General features: G+C 39.1%; 1 protein-coding gene across 1 annotated transcript in view; it reads left to right on the top strand.

The window, feature by feature from the left end:
- Positions 1–22,609, top strand: part of LOC106069774 (uncharacterized) — a 47,748-nt gene that overhangs the window by 19,364 nt on the left and 5,775 nt on the right. The window contains exons 6-9 of the mRNA XM_056007193.1: positions 2,165–2,341; positions 14,532–15,304; positions 18,762–19,057; positions 20,900–21,122. Coding sequence (XP_055863168.1) covers positions 2,165–2,341; positions 14,532–15,304; positions 18,762–19,057; positions 20,900–21,122 — 1,469 coding nt within the window. The remainder of the gene's footprint in view (positions 1–2,164; positions 2,342–14,531; positions 15,305–18,761; positions 19,058–20,899; positions 21,123–22,609) is intronic.

Genomic DNA, 22,609 nt, shown 5'->3' on the forward strand with positions numbered 1-22,609 from the left:
CCATCTTAATTACTTTGTGCATATTTATCACTGGATATTATCTTACTTACTTACTTAGGTCCTCCCGCGCCGTTCGGAGCATTGGGCGGCAAGCTGTCTCCATAATGATCTGTCACTGGCAATGTCTGAAGCCTCCTCCCACCTGGTGTCCACTGTTCTGAGGTCCTCCATGAAGGTGTGTCGCCAGCGCAAACAGGGACGTCCTCGTATTACCTGGCCTGGATATTATCATGTGTATTTTATTATTTCATCTATATTTAATTAGTGCATTGTGTATTTCTCACTGTCTTAAGTAGAAAACATAAACATGGCATATGTATTTATTTATGTATTGCATTAATCTATTAATGCTACGTTAGTCAATGGATCGTTGATGCCAGCATGTATATATTTGTACGTCTTATTTTATTTCCTTTATCTCGGCTGACCGCCTTGATAATTTTACCAGCGCACTAATACTGTAGTCATTCTACTTTGACGAGAGTTGCGCCCCTTGAACGGACACCCTCCTTCCAAGCGCACTCCATTGTTCTCGGCCGACGGTCGTATGTAAATAAATCGTCGTGGTCGCTGACCACCGCCATTCCCCCCCCCCCCACCTTTTCTCTTTCCACTTGTGTTGTTTTTATTTGAGATTATTATTTCCCCTTTTATGTACATTCTTATATTGCTGCTATCAGCCATCTATTTTCCAAATCCCATTTGTAATCATCTCCCCATTGTGCTCAAAAGCAATTTTAACAATCTAACGAATGCACCTCAGTCGAGGGCATCAATATGATGCCTGAGAGACATTTCCTAACTTGGCTTTATTTATCCGCAGCCTCCCTCAGGTGTCTGCCTATTTGCTATTGAGAATCGCCTATTGCCTATTTATTTGGCATTGACTGCACTATTGCCTATTTATCGGATCACTCACCTGCCTATTTATATGACATTGTCTGCCTAGTCAACTGCCTATTTGTTTGGATCTATTGCCTTGTACTTAGTGCTATTCAGCACTGCACACTGGCCTATTTGCTATTGAGTATTATCTCCTGCCTACGTGGATCTACTCAACTACTCTACTACTTGGCGCTATCGGCTCTACTTGCCTGCCTAATTGACAGCCCACCTGTCAACTTATTAGGTAAGACGTCCCTATAGACCCAGATCTGTGCGAGATGTCATAGCTACGCCAAACCCTCCGCAACTCATTGGACTTATCCTGCTAACTACGCTGCCCACGGCAGATCCGCTCTGCCCGCAGTACACTTGTGCCCACGGTAGCCGGCCGCCCGCCCTACTGTGTCCACTACAGATAGCAGAACTTTGGATTGAGACTCCACAAGAACTGAATCACCGACGTCCCTCTACCCGCTAGAGCGCCACCTCCAGCTGCAGAACCTCAAGCCAGGACACAGCCAGCTGTAACTCAAGCAGGACAACCAGCTAAGTTCAGAAGACACAATGACATGCTCTCTTATTAAGTGCAAGAGTGATGATTAAATATAGTATTGATTAGAGATAGATGCAAACCCTCCCACTTTTATTCTTCTATGTAAATATTTATGTAAATAAATATTCTTCAATTTTTAACTTTGTATCTATCTTTCATTGCTTTTCTCGTTGCGTGCCTGCTACCGATTTATATGCTGACGGGTTGGTGTGTGATAATTTCAAAAATAATCATCCCCTAGACATTAAACCAGCCAAACACACGTCACTTTCGCTAACCTGTCACAATCTCAACGGTCCCAGGTTCATAGCTGCTAGCTGCCATCCCCGTTGTCCAGCGGGATGTTTTGACTTTAACTTATATTATCCTTTACTTAAAATGAACATACAAGACATGTAAAATATTCTACAGAAAAAAACATTTTTCATCGCCAAATGGGCCTTTAAAACATTAAAACTTTTGACAATCAAAACAAAATCACGTCATGAATATTACTTGCAAATAGGTGGATCCTATAGGGATCCGACGGGATCGCCTCTGATTTTGTGTGATAACACAAACTCTCTTTGTAATCTTTTTTTTTTAATAGTATGGTAGCCAAGTGCTTTTCATTAACGCTGACAATACAAAGAGACATCAGCACTGCAGATAATACACCATTTTAATGACTGAATGTAAATTGATATAAATACGGTTTACAATACCTGAAATGTAAGTCTGTTACAGGGAGAATGTCTTCAGCTGCAATGTTCTCCGGGCAAGAAATTGAAGAATGGAACATGTATTGCCATATTTCAAGAACTTGGTGGCCTTGCGTACAGAGTAAGGGCTCTACTTGTACCTAGAGACCGGAACGCAACGTACAACAATGTAACTGCTGTTATGACGACTGCACTCAATCAGGTAGTTTAATCTTATTAGAGGGCATTGTTAGATCTACCAAGTGGTTGCTGTTTTTTTTATCACAGCAAAACAACCTAAGACCTAAATACTCACGCAGACACAAAATTAGGGTTCTCTGGTTTGAATCTGGGTGAAGACTGGGATTTCCAATTTCGGGATTTTACTGCGCCACTTACACACACACTGTAATGAGTTCTTGACATAAGTTGGAGAAAAATTAATGCTGTTGGTCGTCGAGCTGCCACGTGATTCTTAGCTGGCATTAGACATCAGAAACAGATGACCTTTACATCATCTTTCCTTGTGATAGAAAAGTCTGAAATTGGACTTTGACTAGACTTCTATATGTGTTCAACTAAGTACTTCGCACTGCTGTTTTCCCCCGAAAGGTAAAGAGACGCTATTAGTTTTGTGTGGAATATATGTCCGTACGTTTGTCCGTCTCGTTTAGATCTCGTAAACTAGAAAAGATAGTGAAAATCAGACATGATTATATTTTAGATCTTTCAAAGTTCTGGTGCAACGTCTACTTTTTTCTTTTCCGAAACTGAACAATTTAATTTTTTAAATTACATATGTAAGCAGATTTTCCTCCCAAAAAAAATTATACCACTTTTGAATGAAAAACTTTAGGGGAAGTAATTTTAAAAAAAAAAGTTTACAGACTTCTTCATTAATAATTAAGTTTTGTGCTTTGGTAAAAAAAAATGCATCTAAGGTCACAATGGAAAAAGTGTGAACGAATCATTATAAAATATATTTTCCATTTATTAACTAACTCATTGAATGGAATACTAGTTGAAATGTTTTTAAAAATGAATGTTGATACGAACTTCGTTTTAATTATAAGTTTAAAAAAATAAACTACTTTTATAGCGCGTATTTTTTACCAATCCTCATTCTGCACTTCACAACAATCACAATAAAACTAAAAAGAGGCCAACTAGATCTTGTAAAAAAAAAAAGTAAAGTTACCCTTTCAGACCTTGTGGTCTATAGGGCAGATGATGTAAGGGTCATCTGTTTCTTTGGCCTACGGTTAACGAGGGTGTCATGTGGCCAGCACAACGACCAACCGCCTTTACTTTTCCCTAACTAATGTCAGGTACCCAGTGGAGCTGGGCGGACTCAGAGGCGCCCGAAGATCCCGAATTTAAAAATCCCAGTCTTCACCAGGATTCGAACCCCGGTCCACGGTTCGGAAGCAAAGCGCTTTACCGCTCAGCCACCGCACCTCTAACTAGATCTAGATTTAGATTTAATTTTATTAAACAATTGGAACAAACTTTTACATGTATAATCTGTTAAGGAAATAGCTTATCTTCTTATAGCTTTGGGGTGCAGATTTATCTATTATGTAAGCATTAGTATCAATTAAGAAGTGAATATGATGCGAACTGCATAAGTGTACTATTACCCAGTAGTAGGCCTACTAATACTGATCATAATATTGGTCTAGCTCTAGGTCTTGTAATTTAAGATTAAAAGTGTAAAGTCATAGGAGTTCTAGTATAGTTCTAGGTTCTATTTCTAGATTCTATAAGTAAATCTGGTCTAGATTCTAGTCTATATTATAGATCTAGTCCGAATTTTAGATTTAGTTCTATATCTTGATTCAGAGTCTATTTAGTCTAGATCTTGATCTTGACCTAATCTACATTCTAGATCGAGATCTTGTTTAGATCTAGACATGCCAGAGTCTAAATCCAGATCTATAAATAGAACTAGACTAGAAATCTTTTTCTAGTCTAGATTCCAATTCTAGTCTAGATTCTAGTTCTAATCTAGATTCTCAATAACTAGTCTAGAAATCTAGATTTAGTCTAGATTCTAGTTCTTAACCTAGTATAGATGTAGATCGAAATCAAGACTTTATCTAGAACTAGTCTAGAAATCTAGATATTCTGGATCTAGTATAAACCTATAAAGTACATGAAGCAATTATGCTCAGGATTAGTAGACCTACTAGTTGTTAATAGTTTATGAAGCCTGTGCTGTTCGCATGGAAAACCTGTTTAGTTGTGCGGGCTCATTTGTTTTTAATTTCCTAGCCTACTCCAATATATTGTTACAAATGACCAGTGACAGGAAGAGGTTAACGTGTGACCCCGACGAGATAACACAGCAGCTGGTGTTCCATGGAATGTACATGTATAAACAGAGACAGGATGTGACATTTCCTCACGTGTTATTCCAGAGGATACTAGCCGTGTTTGTGCAACTTTGGACAAGCAATTAGGGACTCTATATAAGCCAGAGAGTTAATGTGAAAGTCAGTCGTATGGAGTCGTGAGTGAGCCGTTACAGTCGATACAGTCTATGTAAGACGTGTGCGGCTCTGTGGAAGAGAAATGTGTACGACTCGATGCAAGTTAACTAGGGTAGAGTTAACTGGAGTGGACTACTGTCGTTAAAGTCTATACAGCGAACTACAGTGGACTTGAGCTGTTACAGTCGATACAGTCGATGTAAGACGTGTGCGGCTCTGATTCGGTAGACTTGAGTACGACTTGGTTCAGCTTTGGGAGACCTGGAGCGACACTGGGAAGTGTGTCGTTGGTCTGTTCTGTGGAATACGGCTCGAGGAAAGTTGAGAAGAGAGGAATTGCAACGAAGTGAAGAGATGCAGTGCAACGAAGTATAGCTAACTGTAAACTGACAGATATTCTACAGTCTTCTACGCTACATGTTACAGTAACGAATTGTTAGAGTTAATAGTCATTAAAGTTATATGAAACTGAAAATTTAGTCGTCAAGTTCTTTGCTGTGTTTTTATTTGTGTGCCAACTAATACATCTAGCCAGAAGATTCAGAAATACGTAACAATATTAATCGAAATGGTTGGATAGAGGTATGTATCTTGGAGCACTGGATTTACTAAAGGGGGGTGCGATCCGCAATGGTCGACACAATTTTGGGGTGACAACCAAGTTGGAAAAATTAGGCCTATATCTTGGCAAAAGCAGACACATTAAAAAAAAAGATAATAATAAAATCTCTAGGTATATATTGGAGCAAAGGCGTCACCCTAGAGGGGTTTGAGAGATCCGGTCCGCATCGATCAACACAATTTTGGGGCTGACAACCTAGTTTGAAAAAGTATAACTTGGCAAAAACAAACTCATCGAAATAGATAATAATTAAATCTCCAGATGTATGCCCAAGTAAGCCAAGATGGTAGTTTAACTGAGAATGACACAGCACAATGTTATACCATTTCTGTCTAAAAGTATAACATCTGTATTATATAAGATAAGATAAAATATGATGTTGATTTTGTTTATAGTTTTAATTATATATCATTGTTAAATGAGCAATAACATTTGAATAAACGCCATAAACAGTTGTATTTTTTCATTTGAGTTAAAATCAATAAAAGTAAGTAATCAGCCTCCCCCCTCCACAAATATATATATATATTTGTATGATATGTATGTGTGTGTACATAATTAATCTTTGTTACATTATGGCCCTTCATTCTTTTGGAAGACGTTTATTGTGCCCTAGAATTGGTTTTTCCTGGAGTTACTGAAAAAATTGTAGACTCCCCGCTCTTGCCAGCTTGCTGATCCTCCGGCGTCTTTCGGCGCATTGGGCGGCAAGGCGCTTCCACAAAAATCTTTCACTGGCAATGTCTGAAGCCACTTACCACCTGGTGTCCAGCCGCAGTGGACACCACCTTGTGTGGAATGCAAGTCACTCCTCCCCCCCCCTTCTCCTAAGTATCTCTTTGATCTAAGAGATTACCCTGGTCAACACACCGCGTGATATTCCAAGGTGCGGCTCCCACCTCGAGTCAAATCCACCCACGTGTAAGATAAATCTTAGCCTAGGGCATTTCCTGTGTCCGCCCGCACTTTCCAGGCTTATATAAAGTAAACCAACTCAAGCCAGACCCTCTTTCATTCTCATTCGAGCTGAGCTATCGAGTCTGGACTATATCATTTATTCTCACTCCTAGAGGAATACCTGGTGGTAAGCCGAACTTAATCACTAATCACAAGTTCCATCTTAATTACTCTGTGTATATTTCCATTGGATTTTATCATGTGTAGTTTATTATTTCATTTATATTTAATTAGTGCATTGTGTATTTCTCACTGGCGTAAGTAGAAAACATAAACATGTCCTATGTATTTATTTATGTATTGCATTAATCTATTAATGCTACGTTGCTCAATTGATCGTTGATGCAACCATGTATATATTTGTACATCCTAGTCTATTTCCTTTATCTCGGCTGACAACTGTGATAATTTTACTAGCGCACTAATGCTGCGTCTAGAAAAGAGATACGAGTTATCTCCCCTGTAGTGAATTGTCTCCCCTGTACTCATTTTACTCTAAGGAGAGTTGCGCAGCTTGAAGGGACACCCTCTCCATTCAAGCACGCTTCATTGTTCTCGACCCACGGTCATATGTAAACAAACCATCTGGGTCGCTGACCACCGCCCATTCTCCCCCCCCTTCTTTCTCTATCCACCTGTGTTGTCTATTTGAGATTATTATTTCCCCTTCTATGTACATTTTTATATTATTATTTCCCCTTTTATGTACATTTCTATATTGCTACTATCTGCCATCTATTATTCCAAATCCCATTTGTCATCATCTCCCTATTGTGCTCTAAAGCAATTTTACCAATCTGACGAATGCACCTCAGTAGAGGGCATCGATAAGATGCATGAGAGACATGTCCTAACTTGTCTTTATTTATCCGCAGCCTCCCTCAGGTGTCTGCCTATTGCCTATTTAGTTGGTATCAAGAATCACCTACTATCTTTGTGCTTAGCGCTATTCAGCACTGCACTAGCTCACTGACCTGCCTATTTATTTGCTATTTGCTGTTCAGTGTCTACTCGACGCCACTCAACTACTGCCTATGTGTTTAGTGCTATTCAGCACTGCACTTGCCTACTGAGATCTACTCAACTCTACTACTTGGCGCTATCGGCATTGCCCGCCTATTCGACAGCCCATCTGTCAACTTATCAGGTGCGACGTCCCTATAGAGTCAGATCTGTGCGAGACGTCATAGCTACGCCAACCCTCTGCAACTCACTGGACATATCCTGTTACTCACACTGCCCACGGCAGATCAGCTCTGCCCGCAGTAACCTTGTGCCCACGGTATCCGGCCACCCGCCATACTGTGCCCACTACAGATACTAGAACTTGGGACTGAGACTCCACAAGAGCTATATCGCCGGCGTCCCTCTATCCGCTAGAGCGCCACCTCCAGCTGCAGAACCTCAAGCCAGGACCCAGCCAGCTGCGACATCAACAGGACAACCAGCTAAGTCAGAGGACAAAGTGACATACTCTCTTATTATGTGCAAGAGTGATGATTAAACATAGAATATACTAGAGATAGATGCAAACCCTCCCCCTTTTTATTATTATATGTATATTTATGTAAATATATATCCTTTATTTTAACTTTTGTATCTATCTTTCATTGCTTTGTCTCGTTGCGTGTCTGCTCCCGATTCATATGCTGATAAGTGGGGGTGTGATAGCATTAAAAATAATCATCCCCTAGACATAAAACGTGCCAGACACACGTCACATTTCCCCACCTGTCACATTTTGGCGAGCCCGTCCGTGGATTTAACCCATAGTACAGCAGGCACGAACAGGCAGCAATAACTAAACTCCATATCAATATTTTTCTTTCTAAAAATATATATAAGTATCATCACTTCGCATTATCAAGAGTGTCACTTCTGTCATATTTTATTTATTACTATTATTGCATTTTATGTGTAATATTTTCTTGCAGGAACTTTGTGATTAACGTAGGCAGACACCACATTCCTTTTGCACTCTTCCCTATAACCAGCGACTCACTTTCACTAACCCACTTTCTTTAATTCTAGCTCAATCCTACTATCCATTCTATCTGCCCCTCCACCATCCTAGTACCTCTCATCTCCCACCCCTCACCATTATGGCCAGCGGCACACGCTCGAAAGCGGACTCTGACATGAAGCAGAAAATAGCCGAATTGAAGGATTTCGCAGCCACCTTATTTGACGATGAGGAAGAACGGAAAGAATTTGTGAGAGCACGATTTGAGGCGTTTGAAAGAGAAGAAGAAAAAAGAAAGGAAGACGAAAAGGAAGAAAGAAGATTAGCAAGGGAGCATGAGCTAGCAATGAAGGAAAAGGATAATGACATTGCTAAAGAAAGGGAAAGAAAGGAAGCTGAAATAGCTATTGCTAAGGAAAGAGAAGTCACGGAGCGAGAAAGAGAGCAACAAATTACAGCGAGGGAAAATATAGCCGCGGACAAAGAGAACGAGGCCGCCCGCCAGGCTTCTTCCGAGTCACGCCCGGCTAGCCCAGCATCCTTTCAGAGTTCCTTGAACGGTCTACCCCACATGCCAATGGAGCACTTTGACGACAAGACAGAGAACATCGAAGTTTATATGGTGTCCGTTTTGAGGAAGTAGCACGCTTTTACGGTCTGCCAGAGGAGAAATGGTGCTTCCGGTTATCCCAATGCCTCCGAGGCAAAGCCTACGAGGTTTACTCCAAACTTCCCTCCGGCCAGAGAGAGGACTACACAGCCCTCAAACAGGCGCTACTCGTCCAGTTTGAGTTGACCGCCGAGGCCTACCACAAAAAGTTCAGAAGTTCCCACCTCGAACGCAGAGAGACCTACGGCAACCTCTGCGAGAGGCTGGACAAGTACCTTGTCAGGTGGCACGCCCTCAGCCAATTGCCAGAGACTTTTGATGGCCTAGCATGCCTCATACTCTCTGAGCAGCTGTTGGAATGCATGTCCCCAGAGGTCAGAGTTTATGTCAGGGAGCAACAAGCGACCGCGCCCGCTGACATAGCTTCCGCCGCTGACCGGTACTTGAACGCCCGTAAGGACTTAAAAGGGAAAGCAACCGCGACAGACCAGCAAACAGACCAACCAACTTCTCCTGCTCAATCCAACCTTGCTCCTAAAACTCCCCAGCACAACCAGGCACCAGGCCGGCAATCAGCCCCTAACAACCACAATAACCGTCCCAACCACCAGTCTCGCTATAACCAGGCTAACTACTCTCAGCGTGACACACGTCACGGCGCGCGTGACAGTAGACCCACTCCACAACGGCAGCAGCAGGCCCCACGGACCCTATCCACGGTGACACCAGTCTCTCAACCCTCCGCGATCGATCTTTCTGATCAACCGGAGGAGGACACATACTTCGTCTCCACGATGGCCGTGGCTCCTCAACCCACTGCCATTGAACTCGGCCAACCAGAACTCCCACCCGTGCTACCTCACCCCGCCTCTTCTCCTCCGGGAGTAGAGAACATTCTGGCCAACGGTGTTGAAGTCTTGGGCCTTTACGACTCAGGCTGTTCGTTCGGCGCGGTTATAAATAGAACGCTGATTGACCCATCGGATCTCACTGGTGGAACAGTGACGATTCAGTCTATAGACCGTGGCACTCCTCCGCAGGTTCTACCTGTCGCGAGGGTACACGTAGAGTGCAGGTACGTACATGGCACCATTGACGCCGCCGTCATGGACACGCCAGTGTACGATTTCATTCTAGGCTCCAAATATGTCCCTCTTGGAGTAGTCAACAAGCCATACTTCTCTCTGCCCGTCGGTAGATCGACGAGGCAGAAACGTGGCAGCAACCAGCAGGTTGGAAGCCCTGGTCGCCACACTGACACGCCTACTCCCGACTCATCAGCGAAGCTCAAACCACACTGCCCTGGCATTGACACTGCTAGGAAGTCACGAGTTAAGTCGTACACCCGCGCTTGTGAAGTTTTACTTGACCCAGGCTACTCAGCCAAAATAAGGCAACATTCCTCTGACATTGATAGTGTCAGAATGCCCCGAGGTAAGATGAAACCTTGCTCTCGTGGACTCACTCCTCTTCATGGCTCCTCAGCCACCATTTCGAATCAACATCCCCCTGGCATTGATAGTGTCAGGAAGTCACGAGGTAAGCCGAACCCTCGCGCTCGTGAAAAATCTTCTCACCCTGGCTCCTCAGCCACCATTCAATATCAACCTTCCCCTGGCATTAACCGTGTCAGGAAAACACGATGTGAGCCAGATTGTCGCACTCGTGGGGACGTTCTCAGGCAGAACTCCACATTCTTTATCAGGCCACTCTTCCCTGGCATTGATCGTGTCAGACGATACCGAGGTAAGCTGACTACTTACTCTCGTGAAGAAGCGCCTCACAGCGGCTTCGGAGGTAAGCCCCAACGTGCACACGTGCCTTGGGCACCCCGCCTAAGCCCCAACCCGCCCCAGGAAGGAATGATTACTCACCCAATCGCCCAATCTACTCTCCCAAGCAACCCCAAAGGTTTCACCCAGGTGACTACATAATCAGGGACGGAAAGTAGACCAATGACAGACTTGGACAGACTCTCCTCCTGGCATGGCTACCCCTTATTTTTCCAGATTTTTTTTTTCTAATGCTGTGATAACAACTGATCTTAAAGTTAGAGTGACATCAGTCTGCTCGCACTTTATGGATCTTTCTGCGATAGATCCATCTTGGCGGCGGCGTATGTGACAAGTCAAAAACTCGCTGTCAGAGTCACTCTAAATTATCACAGCATTAATTATTATTTTTCCTTATTTATTTATTTTATTTTAATTATTTCCCCATCCTACCCCCAAATTCTTCACCCACGCCACCTTTTCCGCTCCAGGCTAGACTTAGTTGACCACATTGGAGATAGCTAGGCCACGTCTTTCGAGTTATCTCCCCTTGACCGGGGCAAAGATACGCACAGACTTTGATCTTATCGACAGGATGTCTGACAGCCGCAGTGGACACCACCTTGTGTGGAATGCAAGTCACTCCTCCCCCCCCTTCTCCTAAGTATCTCTTTGATCTAAGAGATTACCCTGGTCAACACACCGCGTGATATTCCAAGGTGCGGCTCCCACCTCGAGTCAAATCCACCCACGTGTAAGATAAATCTTAGCCTAGGGCATTTCCTGTGTCCGCCCGCACTTTCCAGGCTTATATAAAGTAAATCAACTCAAGCCAGACCCTCTTTCATTCTCATTCGAGCTGAGCTATCGAGTCTGGACTATATCATTTATTCTCACTCCTAGAGGAATACCTGGTGGTAAGCCGAACTTAATCACTAATCACAAGTTCCATCTTAATTACTCTGTGTATATTTCCATTGGATTTTATCATGTGTAGTTTATTATTTCATTTATATTTAATTAGTGCATTGTGTATTTCTCACTGGCGTAAGTAGAAAACATAAACATGTCCTATGTATTTATTTATGTATTGCATTAATCTATTAATGCTACGTTGCTCAATTGATCGTTGATGCAACCATGTATATATTTGTACATCCTAGTCTATTTCCTTTATCTCGGCTGACAACTGTGATAATTTTACTAGCGCACTAATGCTGCGTCTAGAAAAGAGATACGAGTTATCTCCCCTGTAGTGAATTGTCTCCCCTGTACTCATTTTACTCTAAGGAGAGTTGCGCAGCTTGAAGGGACACCCTCTCCATTCAAGCACGCTTCATTGTTCTCGACCCACGGTCATATGTAAACAAACCATCTGGGTCGCTGACCACCGCCCATTCTCCCCCCCCCCCCTTCTTTCTCTATCCACCTGTGTTGTCTATTTGAGATTATTATTTCCCCTTCTATGTACATTTTTATATTATTATTTCCCCTTTTATGTACATTTCTATATTGCTACTATCTGCCATCTATTATTCCAAATCCCATTTGTCATCATCTCCCTATTGTGCTCTAAAGCAATTTTACCAATCTGACGAATGCACCTCAGTAGAGGGCATCGATAAGATGCATGAGAGACATGTCCTAACTTGTCTTTATTTATCCGCAGCCTCCCTCAGGTGTCTGCCTATTGCCTATTTAGTTGGTATCAAGAATCACCTACTATCTTTGTGCTTAGCGCTATTCAGCACTGCACTAGCTCACTGACCTGCCTATTTATTTGCTATTTGCTGTTCAGTGTCTACTCGACGCCACTCAACTACTGCCTATGTGTTTAGTGCTATTCAGCACTGCACTTGCCTACTGAGATCTACTCAACTCTACTACTTGGCGCTATCGGCATTGCCCGCCTATTCGACAGCCCATCTGTCAACTTATCAGGTGCGACGTCCCTATAGAGTCAGATCTGTGCGAGACGTCATAGCTACGCCAACCCTCTGCAACTCACTGGACATATCCTGTTACTCACACTGCCCACGGCAGATCAGCTCTGCCCGCAGTAACCTTGTGCCCACGGTATCCGGCCACCCGCCATACTGTGCCCACTACAGATACTAGAACTTGGGACTGAGACTCCACAAGAGCTATATCGCCGGCGTCCCTCTATCCGCTAGAGCGCCACCTCCAGCTGCAGAACCTCAAGCCAGGACCCAGCCAGCTGCGACATCAACAGGACAACCAGCTAAGTCAGAGGACAAAGTGACATACTCTCTTATTATGTGCAAGAGTGATGATTAAACATAGAATATACTAGAGATAGATGCAAACCCTCCCCCTTTTTATTATTATATGTATATTTATGTAAATATATATCCTTTATTTTAACTTTTGTATCTATCTTTCATTGCTTTGTCTCGTTGCGTGTCTGCTCCCGATTCATATGCTGATAAGTGGGGGTGTGATAGCATTAAAAATAATCATCCCCTAGACATAAAACGTGCCAGACACACGTCACATTTCCCCACCTGTCACACCCAGCCACTGGTAAAAATGTGTAACCTCTCTTGACTACGCTCTTGGAATTAGGTGAATGTAGTTGGCTTTAGAATTTATCCTTAAAAAAATCTGTTGGGGGTTTTAAATCTCTGGAGTTGTTTTTTTTTAAATTTAAAACCCCATTGAGCTACGGTCATTTCGTGACTGTATGTAGTTTGCTATAGAATAATATTGAAAAGAGAGGTTTTCCACCTAAAAAGGCTATGAAGGGAGGGTTTTAAATTTAAAACCATCTGGAGGGGTTTTAATCTTTAAAAAAAGCCATCCGAAGAGGAGGGTTTAAACTCAAAACCCCTAATTGGTTTGGCTACGCTAAAATAATTTTAGTGTGTAATTCGCTTTTTTTATATTGAAGAGGGTTTTTTTTAGCATCAAACCCCTTTTGGCTACGCTGATAGCATTTTGAGTGAGTAATTTGCTTTTTTTTTTATATTAAAGAGTTATTTCTTAGCTTCAAACCCCACTCAAAACCCATTTGACTACACTCATAGAATTTTGTGTGTATAATTTGCTACGATTTTAATTTTAAAGAGGTATTTTTTTTTATCTTGAAACCCCTCTGAAAGGGGGTTTAAAACTAAAAACCCATTTGGCTACGCTCATATAATTTTGAGTGTGTAATTTGCTTTTCTTATATTGAAGAGGGGGTTTAAATTTCGTAGGGGGTTAAAATCATAATCTTCCTTAGCTGTGCTCTTGGAATATGTGAAACCCCCTGATTTTGAAACTTAAAACCCCTTGGCTGTGCTGGGCAAGTGATGGTTGTAGTATTATAATCTCACCTAAAATCAAAGCGAAAAAAATCAGTCACTAAATTTGAACCCCAACCTCTACTCCCCCAGGCTACGCCCATGGTATTAGTTAACGCTACTTTACTTATCCCAGATAAGTTTGAAATGTCTTATCAAAGACGGTGCACTGTTTGCTTTTATGTGAAAATGAATACCAAATAATATTTAAAATTGTATAACTTTAAACGATGAAAAAGTTTATGGCTTGAATATCTTTGTGATCCATTGGTGAATTCGATGGTGGCCGGCTCTGAGTTTGTGTGATAACACAAACTCTGTTTATAATCTTGTAAATAGTTTTGATATCTATGAAATGCAAAGCGCTAGCTTTCTTATATTTATCAAATAAACTTCATTTTGACCAAGGTAATATCAAGTCCTTCCGACTGCCTTGTCCAAATTATTGGCCCGTTATTTTCCATTCTCTCATCACGTTGACATAAAACATTCTCTTTGTTATAAGCACTTGAATAGATTAGTGGCCAAACACGTCGACCTTCCAACATGAAGGCTCGAATTCTAATTCAGACTTGAGGAACTTTTTTTTTTCGAAATAATTGATTCAATTTCAATCACTATAGGAGAAGATTTTTAAAAAGTATTTTTCTATTTCACTTTTTTTTTAAAAATAAATAATTTTTTCTTTGCAGCTCAACATTACTTTAAAAAATATCAGTGAAGGTTTCATGCACCAGTTTGGACTTGCTACCAACATTAACATAACTGGTAGTGACCACGCAGTTCCTATTTTATGGACCGACCTTTACATTTTTTCCTCATGGGCTATCGCAAGAGATACATTCGAGGATATTGCTCTGAAGATCTTCTTTCGGAAGGGTCTTGACATTGATGGAAACACGTTTGTCTATTACAATGTAATAAATGAAGATCTCTTTCGTCTCTATGGCTCAGATATAAACTTAATGTGGACAACCAAGTTATATTTATATGACTTTAATCGGCCATTCCTTCCTAAAACTTACCACGCGATTATTTTGTCGTCGATACTAACCTGTACATTCGTCACCTTTGAACCATCGAATTTTACTGTGGACTGGAACAGTACAGGTGTGATTGGGAATGTCGTGATACACCTTGTTGTAGGTGGCACTAATATTACAATCTCTGATACGTCCGACATGAACAGCTTGGTTGTGACTGAGAACTACGAACTGAACGTGTGTACTGAAGTCTTGGAGAAATATTTGAAGTTGACTCAAGGACATAAAACGATCAAACCTATAGCCATGGCAATCTATATTTTGGCGTATGTCTGTCCACTGATTTCAGCGCTTTGTCTCTTGCTGACTCTAGTGGCCTACCTTGCACTGCCTGACCTTCGAACTGTGCCAAATTTTAACGCCGTGCTCCTCAGTTTGAGTCTACTACTTGCCCAGATGGCGTTGATTTGTTTATCTTTTATGTAAGTTATAAATATTGTGTTGTTTTACAATTCCTCTGTTCAATTTGCAGATTCTTCATTGGGTCAAAAATAAAACAAAATGTGTGTGTGTGTGTGAGGGGTGTCCTTAAAAACGGTTCTAATGATTTTGTTACAAATTTGTTTATGTATATCTTTAGGAATAGAAGTGCTAGTTAATTGGTCACACGGTAAAAACATGGGTTTAGCCGTTATAATTTTTCAAAGTGTAAAAAGCATTTAATTTTAATTTGGCCTAGAGGAATAGACAATCTTTATATTGAACACACATACTTTAGAGGATATTAATCTATTCATTAAGGAGTTCAAAAAATAAATACATTTCGCGCACCAATTATTAAGTCTAAATCTGTAGATCTATCATTAGAATTTTATATTTATTTCTTTATTTATACACGCGCATTAACCAGACATTAGTTCAGAAAAGGGGTGGAGGATTGTAGATATACACTATAGCTGATGACGTTTAATCAAATAGTTTTTCATTCTTAAATTTGATGCTTTTAAATAGTATACGATTAGCAATAATTCTCATAAAAGCGAAACTTCTAAAATTTACAGCCAATTAAATCTACATTTCGACCACAACTTCTTTAACAATATTTTTTTATTTTTATGTGAAAAACAGACATTTAAATAAAGAAAAAATAATATAAACTGTTTATATGTTTTTTTAGCGGCCGGGGAAAAGCCGCTATTAGGTTTGTGCAAAATGTCCGTCTGTCCGTCTGTCACACTCAGATCTCGAAAACTAGAAGAGATATGAAAAATATTATTTCATCATTAAATGTGGCTTGAAAAGTTTAGGTGCAACGGCTACTTTTGGTTTTCTAAAAGCAAACCGTTTAATTTATAAAATTAATTATGCAAGCGATTTTTTCATAAAAATACACCAATTCTAAAACAATTACGTAAATGTAAGGGAGGAAATGTTACAATATGCTAACAAAGATGGACTATTTTTGTGTATTTTCAGTATCACTAAGTCAAATATATTTTAAAAATGTACAGGAAATGTTTACAACAAATATAAATAATAGTTAAAGATGTTTTTTCTGGTCAACTAGCTGCTAAAATTAAAAAGAAAACATTTCTATTTGTTTATAAAGGCTAATAATGCACTTTGTATGTAAATATCACGCACATTTTTTTAAAATGGACTTTTTATGCAACGATTTTCGTGCAGTAGCGTAACGTCGCAACATTATCAGGTGCTAAACCAATTCCTTAAACTTTAAAAAAAAAATCAGATTTTATTTATTTTTTGTTTAGTGCCCCCATCCGAATAAAAGAAGATTATTTGTATGCATTTTGTCTGTTGGTCGGTCTGTCCGTCACGATTAGATAAAAAAAAACTAGAACTCTAAAAGCTATTGAAAATCTGATTTACCCTTTAATTTTCCTCCCGTAACATCTCAATAGTTTTAAGTATCTAAAAATTGATTGTTCCGGATTTTTTTTTGCAAAACTAATCAACCCCAACAAATGTTTGTTTGCTCTTCTAATTTATATTACATTCAATTTCCATGCTTAAACGTTGCAAAAACACATTATCAATAATATGTTGTTCCGTTTTTTATGTAAATAGCATATTAATGCAAAATCAAAATCTCTATACTGACTTATATTTCATTAAGTGTAAAAATGTTCCGGATATTGTTTTATAAAACATGAATTATGCCTAATGATAGTTTGAAATCGCATAATTTACTAATATTACACTTATATTATTTGACAATGCGTCACTATAACTTGGTTATCAATATCAAATTGTTCTGTATTTTCATCTTTAAACAAATTTAAAAAATTTTGACAATAGGTTGTTCAGGGCTTTAAAAAAAGTAATTTACTAGAATTGATTACTGAACATTACTTTTTAGACATTTAATTTTCTTGCTGAAACATAACATAGAAGTTTTGTAATCGATAAAGAATGTTCCAGATTTTGTTTCTTACAAATCGTCGCCAGAAAGTTCAGAATTTTTTAAAAAATCTACTAACGCCAAATAATTTTTTGAACTCCCTCTTCTAATTAATAAACAAATAATCTTCTCATTTACGAAATAATGTTTTTACTGATTTTTATGAAAAATATTTTAACTCACTACTCTCTTACAGTACATTTAACTTTCTACCTAAAACATTAAAAAATCTAATTATAGTTAATATTATAATCCGATTTTTAAGGAAAACAGAATCCAAACACCAAAGTAAGGTATGAAAATCTCTCCACGTGGCTGTAGTACATCTAATTTTTATACGAGACCATCCAAAAAATTTAATTAACGGTATTACATTTATCTGAAATTCTCTTTTTCTTTTACTATTTATACAAACATCCGGAACAATCTATTAAATAAACTTTTCAATTGTGTTCATACCTAAAAATTATTGCGATGTTTTTAAACGTAAAATAAAGGTTAATCAATTTTTAATAACAAAACGCAAAAAACAATGCGGCTTTGATCCTCTTTAAATAAATTCTATTAGAACTCAGTGCACCAATGTCTATGAGCCCTCGTTAAATATCTCGTGTAAATAAAGACATTTTTTTATGGTACCGGTACTAGCCTATTGTGAGGTAATGGAATTTTTTTTCTTTGACGTCATATGAATGGACTCTTTAAATGTAATGCTAAAAGAACGCACTCGGTGCACCAATGTCTATTAACCCTCGAAAAATTGCTCGTATTGATGAAAACATATTTTAGTCTAACTAAGCCGTGTGACGTATTGTTTTTTTTTCCTTTGACGTCATATGAAATAAATTCTTTAAATGAAATGAAAATTGAACTCGGTATAGTAATGTTTATTAAGCCTCGTCATGTGATTCGCGTTTAAAAAAAGAATGATATCTTGATTTAGATCTAATCTAGATTTTTTTAAACTAGATCTAGATTTTTATTACAGTATATCTGGATCTGGATTTATATTCTAATTAAAATTATTTTAGAGTCTTGATCTAGAATTTCTAGATCTAGTTTAGACTAAAATAGACTAGATTAAGATGTAGAATTTCAATTTCTAAACTTAAAGTGTAAAAAAAAAGTGTAGATTTTTATTTCCAAACGTTTTGATCAATATTGCAATGTTTTAATATACTAAAACTAATCTACTATTTTTTATTTAATTTAAATTTAAATTTACGGCAAATGAACCTTTGAAACATTATTACTTTTGACCATTAAAATTAAATCACCTCTTGAATATTATTTGCGAATATGCAGATCCGACAGAGATCCGACTCGACCGGGGCCGCCTCTGAGTTTGTGTAACACAAACTCTCTTTGTAATCTTGTTTATTTTAATTTTTTCCCCTCCATTGCATTTTTTCCCCTTGATTTATGTTTTTTTTTATCTGCACAAAGTAAGACAACATAAGTAATAAGTAAGTTATTATTTACTATAATAACAATAAGATTTTTTTTACTTTCTGCAGACCAACACCCAGTACACTCTGTACAAGTGTAGGTATAATCACACATTTCTTGTGGCTGTGGCACTTCTCTTGGAGCTTCTTGTGCAGTCTTCACGTGTTTCAAATGTTTACAGACAAGATTCCTGAGGCAACAATGAAAGGCGGTAAAAAGTTAATTTATGCTGCCAGAGTGACGACACTCTCACTGATTGGTCCACTAGTCGTGGTTCTCTCTGTTATAGTTTCTTCCTATATGACATCACACACTATTGGTTATGGTCATATGTCCTGCTTTCTAGACTCATTATTTCTTCTAGGTAGGTAGTCCTGTTTAGGACTGGAAATAGAAAAGCAACTTGTTTTTGTTTAAACTTTATTATATAGATAGCTTATAGAATTGGCTTAAGGAGCACAGTTTTATGTAAACAAAATAATCGATAAAAAAGTTGCATATTTTAAAAAAAAACTGTCAGTAGTATAAGTTACATATGTTATGTATCACCTTCTGTTTTTTTTTAGTCCTCCCCCAGACTAATTTGAAATTCAATAATTAGTAATATATACAAAAGGGAGAGAGGCTGGTAGGACAGATTAATTGTTCTCATTGGACTCCCCCCACCCATTTTCGACAAAAAAAATCTTTTAAAACAGGGAAGTAAATAGGGCAACAGTTTTGTTTTTTTGTTTTTTTTGTTTGTTTTGGGGGGGGGGGTAATTCCTCTGTTTCTAAACTATTCAATCTCCGACATGAATGAGTCGCAATTATTTCAAGAAAGTTTTTTGTTTTGGGAAATTTAGAATTCATAAGAACATGAGAAACTTCTAAATATAAGTGGAACAAATAAGATCTTTTTAGTCCGAAATGTATTTTTCCTAGTTGCCTTTTCCTCAAAGTCAGAGTTTTTTCTATTGTTTTAAAATCTCAAGGACGATAACCTCCAACCCACAGTAGAGAGCCGGCAGACGGGTAGGGCAGGAGACAACGGGCAGTGAGCCGGCGCGAGACGGACCGCCCGCCTGCGCCTGAGATCGAACTACGAGCTTTTTAACTGCAACAACTTTAATATACGCTATTGGAGCTGGGTCTACTTTACTTTCTCATCCTTTCCACAACTTTTTGTTTCAAAGCATTACAAGGCAAACTGTAACAAAAGGAAGTTTTATAGAGATGTGTATTGAACAAATTAATTGCCTCAATTTAAACGTCTTTTTTATATATTTTTTTCCATGACAAATATTGTTTTCTGGAACGATACTTTAAATCCCTTTCATCTAAATCAACTTTTCTCTATAAATGGGACGCATTTTTATAACGGTGATTCAAGGTTTCTTCTTTTTTTTCTAGGGACAAAAACGAGAGTTATGGCAATAGAGTTAGGGTCTTTAAATTCATGTGTTAATAGTTAGGATCTATAAAGTCATGTGTTAATAGTTAGGGTCTATAAAGTCATGTGTTAATATATAGGGGCTATAATTTCATGTGTTAATAGTTAGGGTCTATAATTTCATGTGTTAATAATTAGGGTCTATAATTTCATGTGTTAATATTTAGGGTCTATAATATCATGTGTTAATAGTTAGGGTTATACATTCATATGTTAATATTTATCAAGTAAAGCATTATTCAAAAAATTCATATAAATTAGACATTTAAAAATGTATCAACCAAACCAAGTCTACTCGTTTTGCGCGCGTCGAAATGGTCGAATTTAATCTGATTCTGTTGACGTTTGCTGCTAGTCAAAACAGTCCTACTAAAAGAAGTTTCGATTATCTTACGATGAATATGCCAAATAAATAAATACTTATCATACTTGTATCTCAATTGTCACTCATACTTCAATGATGAATATACTTTCACTCAATTTGAGCTTCATTTTTAAATAAGAAAAACATCCTGCAGGCGTCAGTAGAATGCGTTTGTACATCTAAGAATGCAAGAGAATTCTTGACTTAGGAGTTCCTAGAAATCATTTTAACTGAAAAATTTCACTGAAAAATTTTTTTAGGTGGATCAAAAAAAATCTCGGTCACATTTTTTTACTTCTACATTCGAATAACAAGATCTTTCATTTATCTTTCAGGCAGTTATTTCAAGGCTATAAGAGTGTTCATCTAAATATTTTGAAGTCAATAAAGAAATGCTTTGTTTTATCCAGGTCTGTCTGTGGTAGCTCCAATATGCTTTGTTTCTATCTGTAACTTGACATTCTTTGGAATAACAGTTGCAAGAATTCGCGAAATTAACCAACTGACGAGCCTTGCACCTGTTGAAGTGGAACAACACAAATACTTTCTACTCTACGTGAAACTTTCATCTGTGACTGGAGTTTTCTGGGTAGTGACCTTTGTGGCTGAAGCTATCGACAGTGACGTCCTGTGGTAAGTCGTTGGTTTACTGGTACTTAGTGTTACAGACCACTTCTATATAGAGATTGCCATGGGTGGCTGTAAAGGTCGATGTTTTGGAGGTTGCCATGGGTGGCTGTGAAGGTCGATGTTTAGGAGGTTGCCATGGGTGGTTGTGAAGGTCGATGTTTTTGGAGGTTGGATTGAGAAACTTCAAGCCCTAATTCAGTCTTTTGACAACAGAGTCATCTTAACATCTAACCATGGCAAACACTTCAAGAAGAATCAACTCATTTAAATAGTTCATAAACAATGTATTTATCAATTTAGAATATCTACAATACAAGTCATATGGATCATAAGATCAATCCAAAAGCACCAATACTTAATTACACCACACAACTTAATCTACCTACTTTCGATTTCCTAGTCTAACCAACTCATTATCACACACTTCATTTTCCAAAAGCTCTCAACTACCTCCCCCAGAACAGATCCCCAGCTCTGACTATCTCCCCCAGAACAGATCCCCAGCTCTGACTATCTCCCCCAGAACAGATCCCCAGCTGTGACTATCTCCCCCAGAACAGATCCCCAGCTCTGACTATCTCCCCCAGAACAGATCCCCAGCTCTGACTATCTCCCCCAGAACAGATCCCCAGCTCTGACTATCTCCCCCAGAACAGATCCCCAGCTGTGACTATCTCCCCCAGAACAGATCCCCAGCTCACACTATCTCCCCCAGAACAGATCCCCAGCTCTGACTATCTCCCCCAGAACAGATCCCCAGCTCTGACTATCTCCCCCAGAACAGATCCCCAGCTCACACTATCTCCCCCAGAACAGATCCCCAGCTCTGACTATCTCCCCCAGAACAGATCCCCAGCTCACACTATCTCCCCCAGAACAGATCCCCAGCTCTGACTATCTCCCCCAGAACAGATCCCCATCTGTGACTATCTCCCCCAGAACAGTATCCCCAACTCTATCTCTAACTATAACTCTATCTCTTTCAGAGCCCTATATCCAACTCTGACTATCTCTAACTATCTCTAACTCTATCTCTCTAGCTCTGCCTACCTCAGAGCCTTATCTCTAGCTCTGCCTACCTCAGAGCCTTATCTCTAACTCTTGACTAACTCTATTGATCTCCTATCACTAACTATTAAACAAGGTTACAAAGACAGTTTGTATGAAAACACAAACTTAAAATCAGCCGCCGAAGTGGTCCACTCAGGCAGGTAAAAAGGCAGGTTTCCATATTTTTAGAAAGGACATCAGAATGAAATTCTATCAAAGACAAATAACAGAGAAAAATGGAGAAAAGGGGTTGACAGGTCTTGTGTGGTGCTCCAGCGGTCCAGCAGACCAAAGGATAGGTGAAAGTGAATGTGAAGTTAGATGTGAACCTGGCCTAACTGATGTCTTATAATGAATAATTGATCTAATTGTTTTGTAAAGGGTCAATCTCTTATATTTAAATCTTCAAGAAAAAACATTTCCGTAGAAAAAAAAAGTTA

The sequence above is a fragment of the Biomphalaria glabrata genome, chromosome 12 (assembly GCF_947242115.1).
Source record: "Biomphalaria glabrata chromosome 12, xgBioGlab47.1, whole genome shotgun sequence".
NCBI classification, from domain to species: Eukaryota; Metazoa; Mollusca; class Gastropoda; family Planorbidae; genus Biomphalaria; species Biomphalaria glabrata.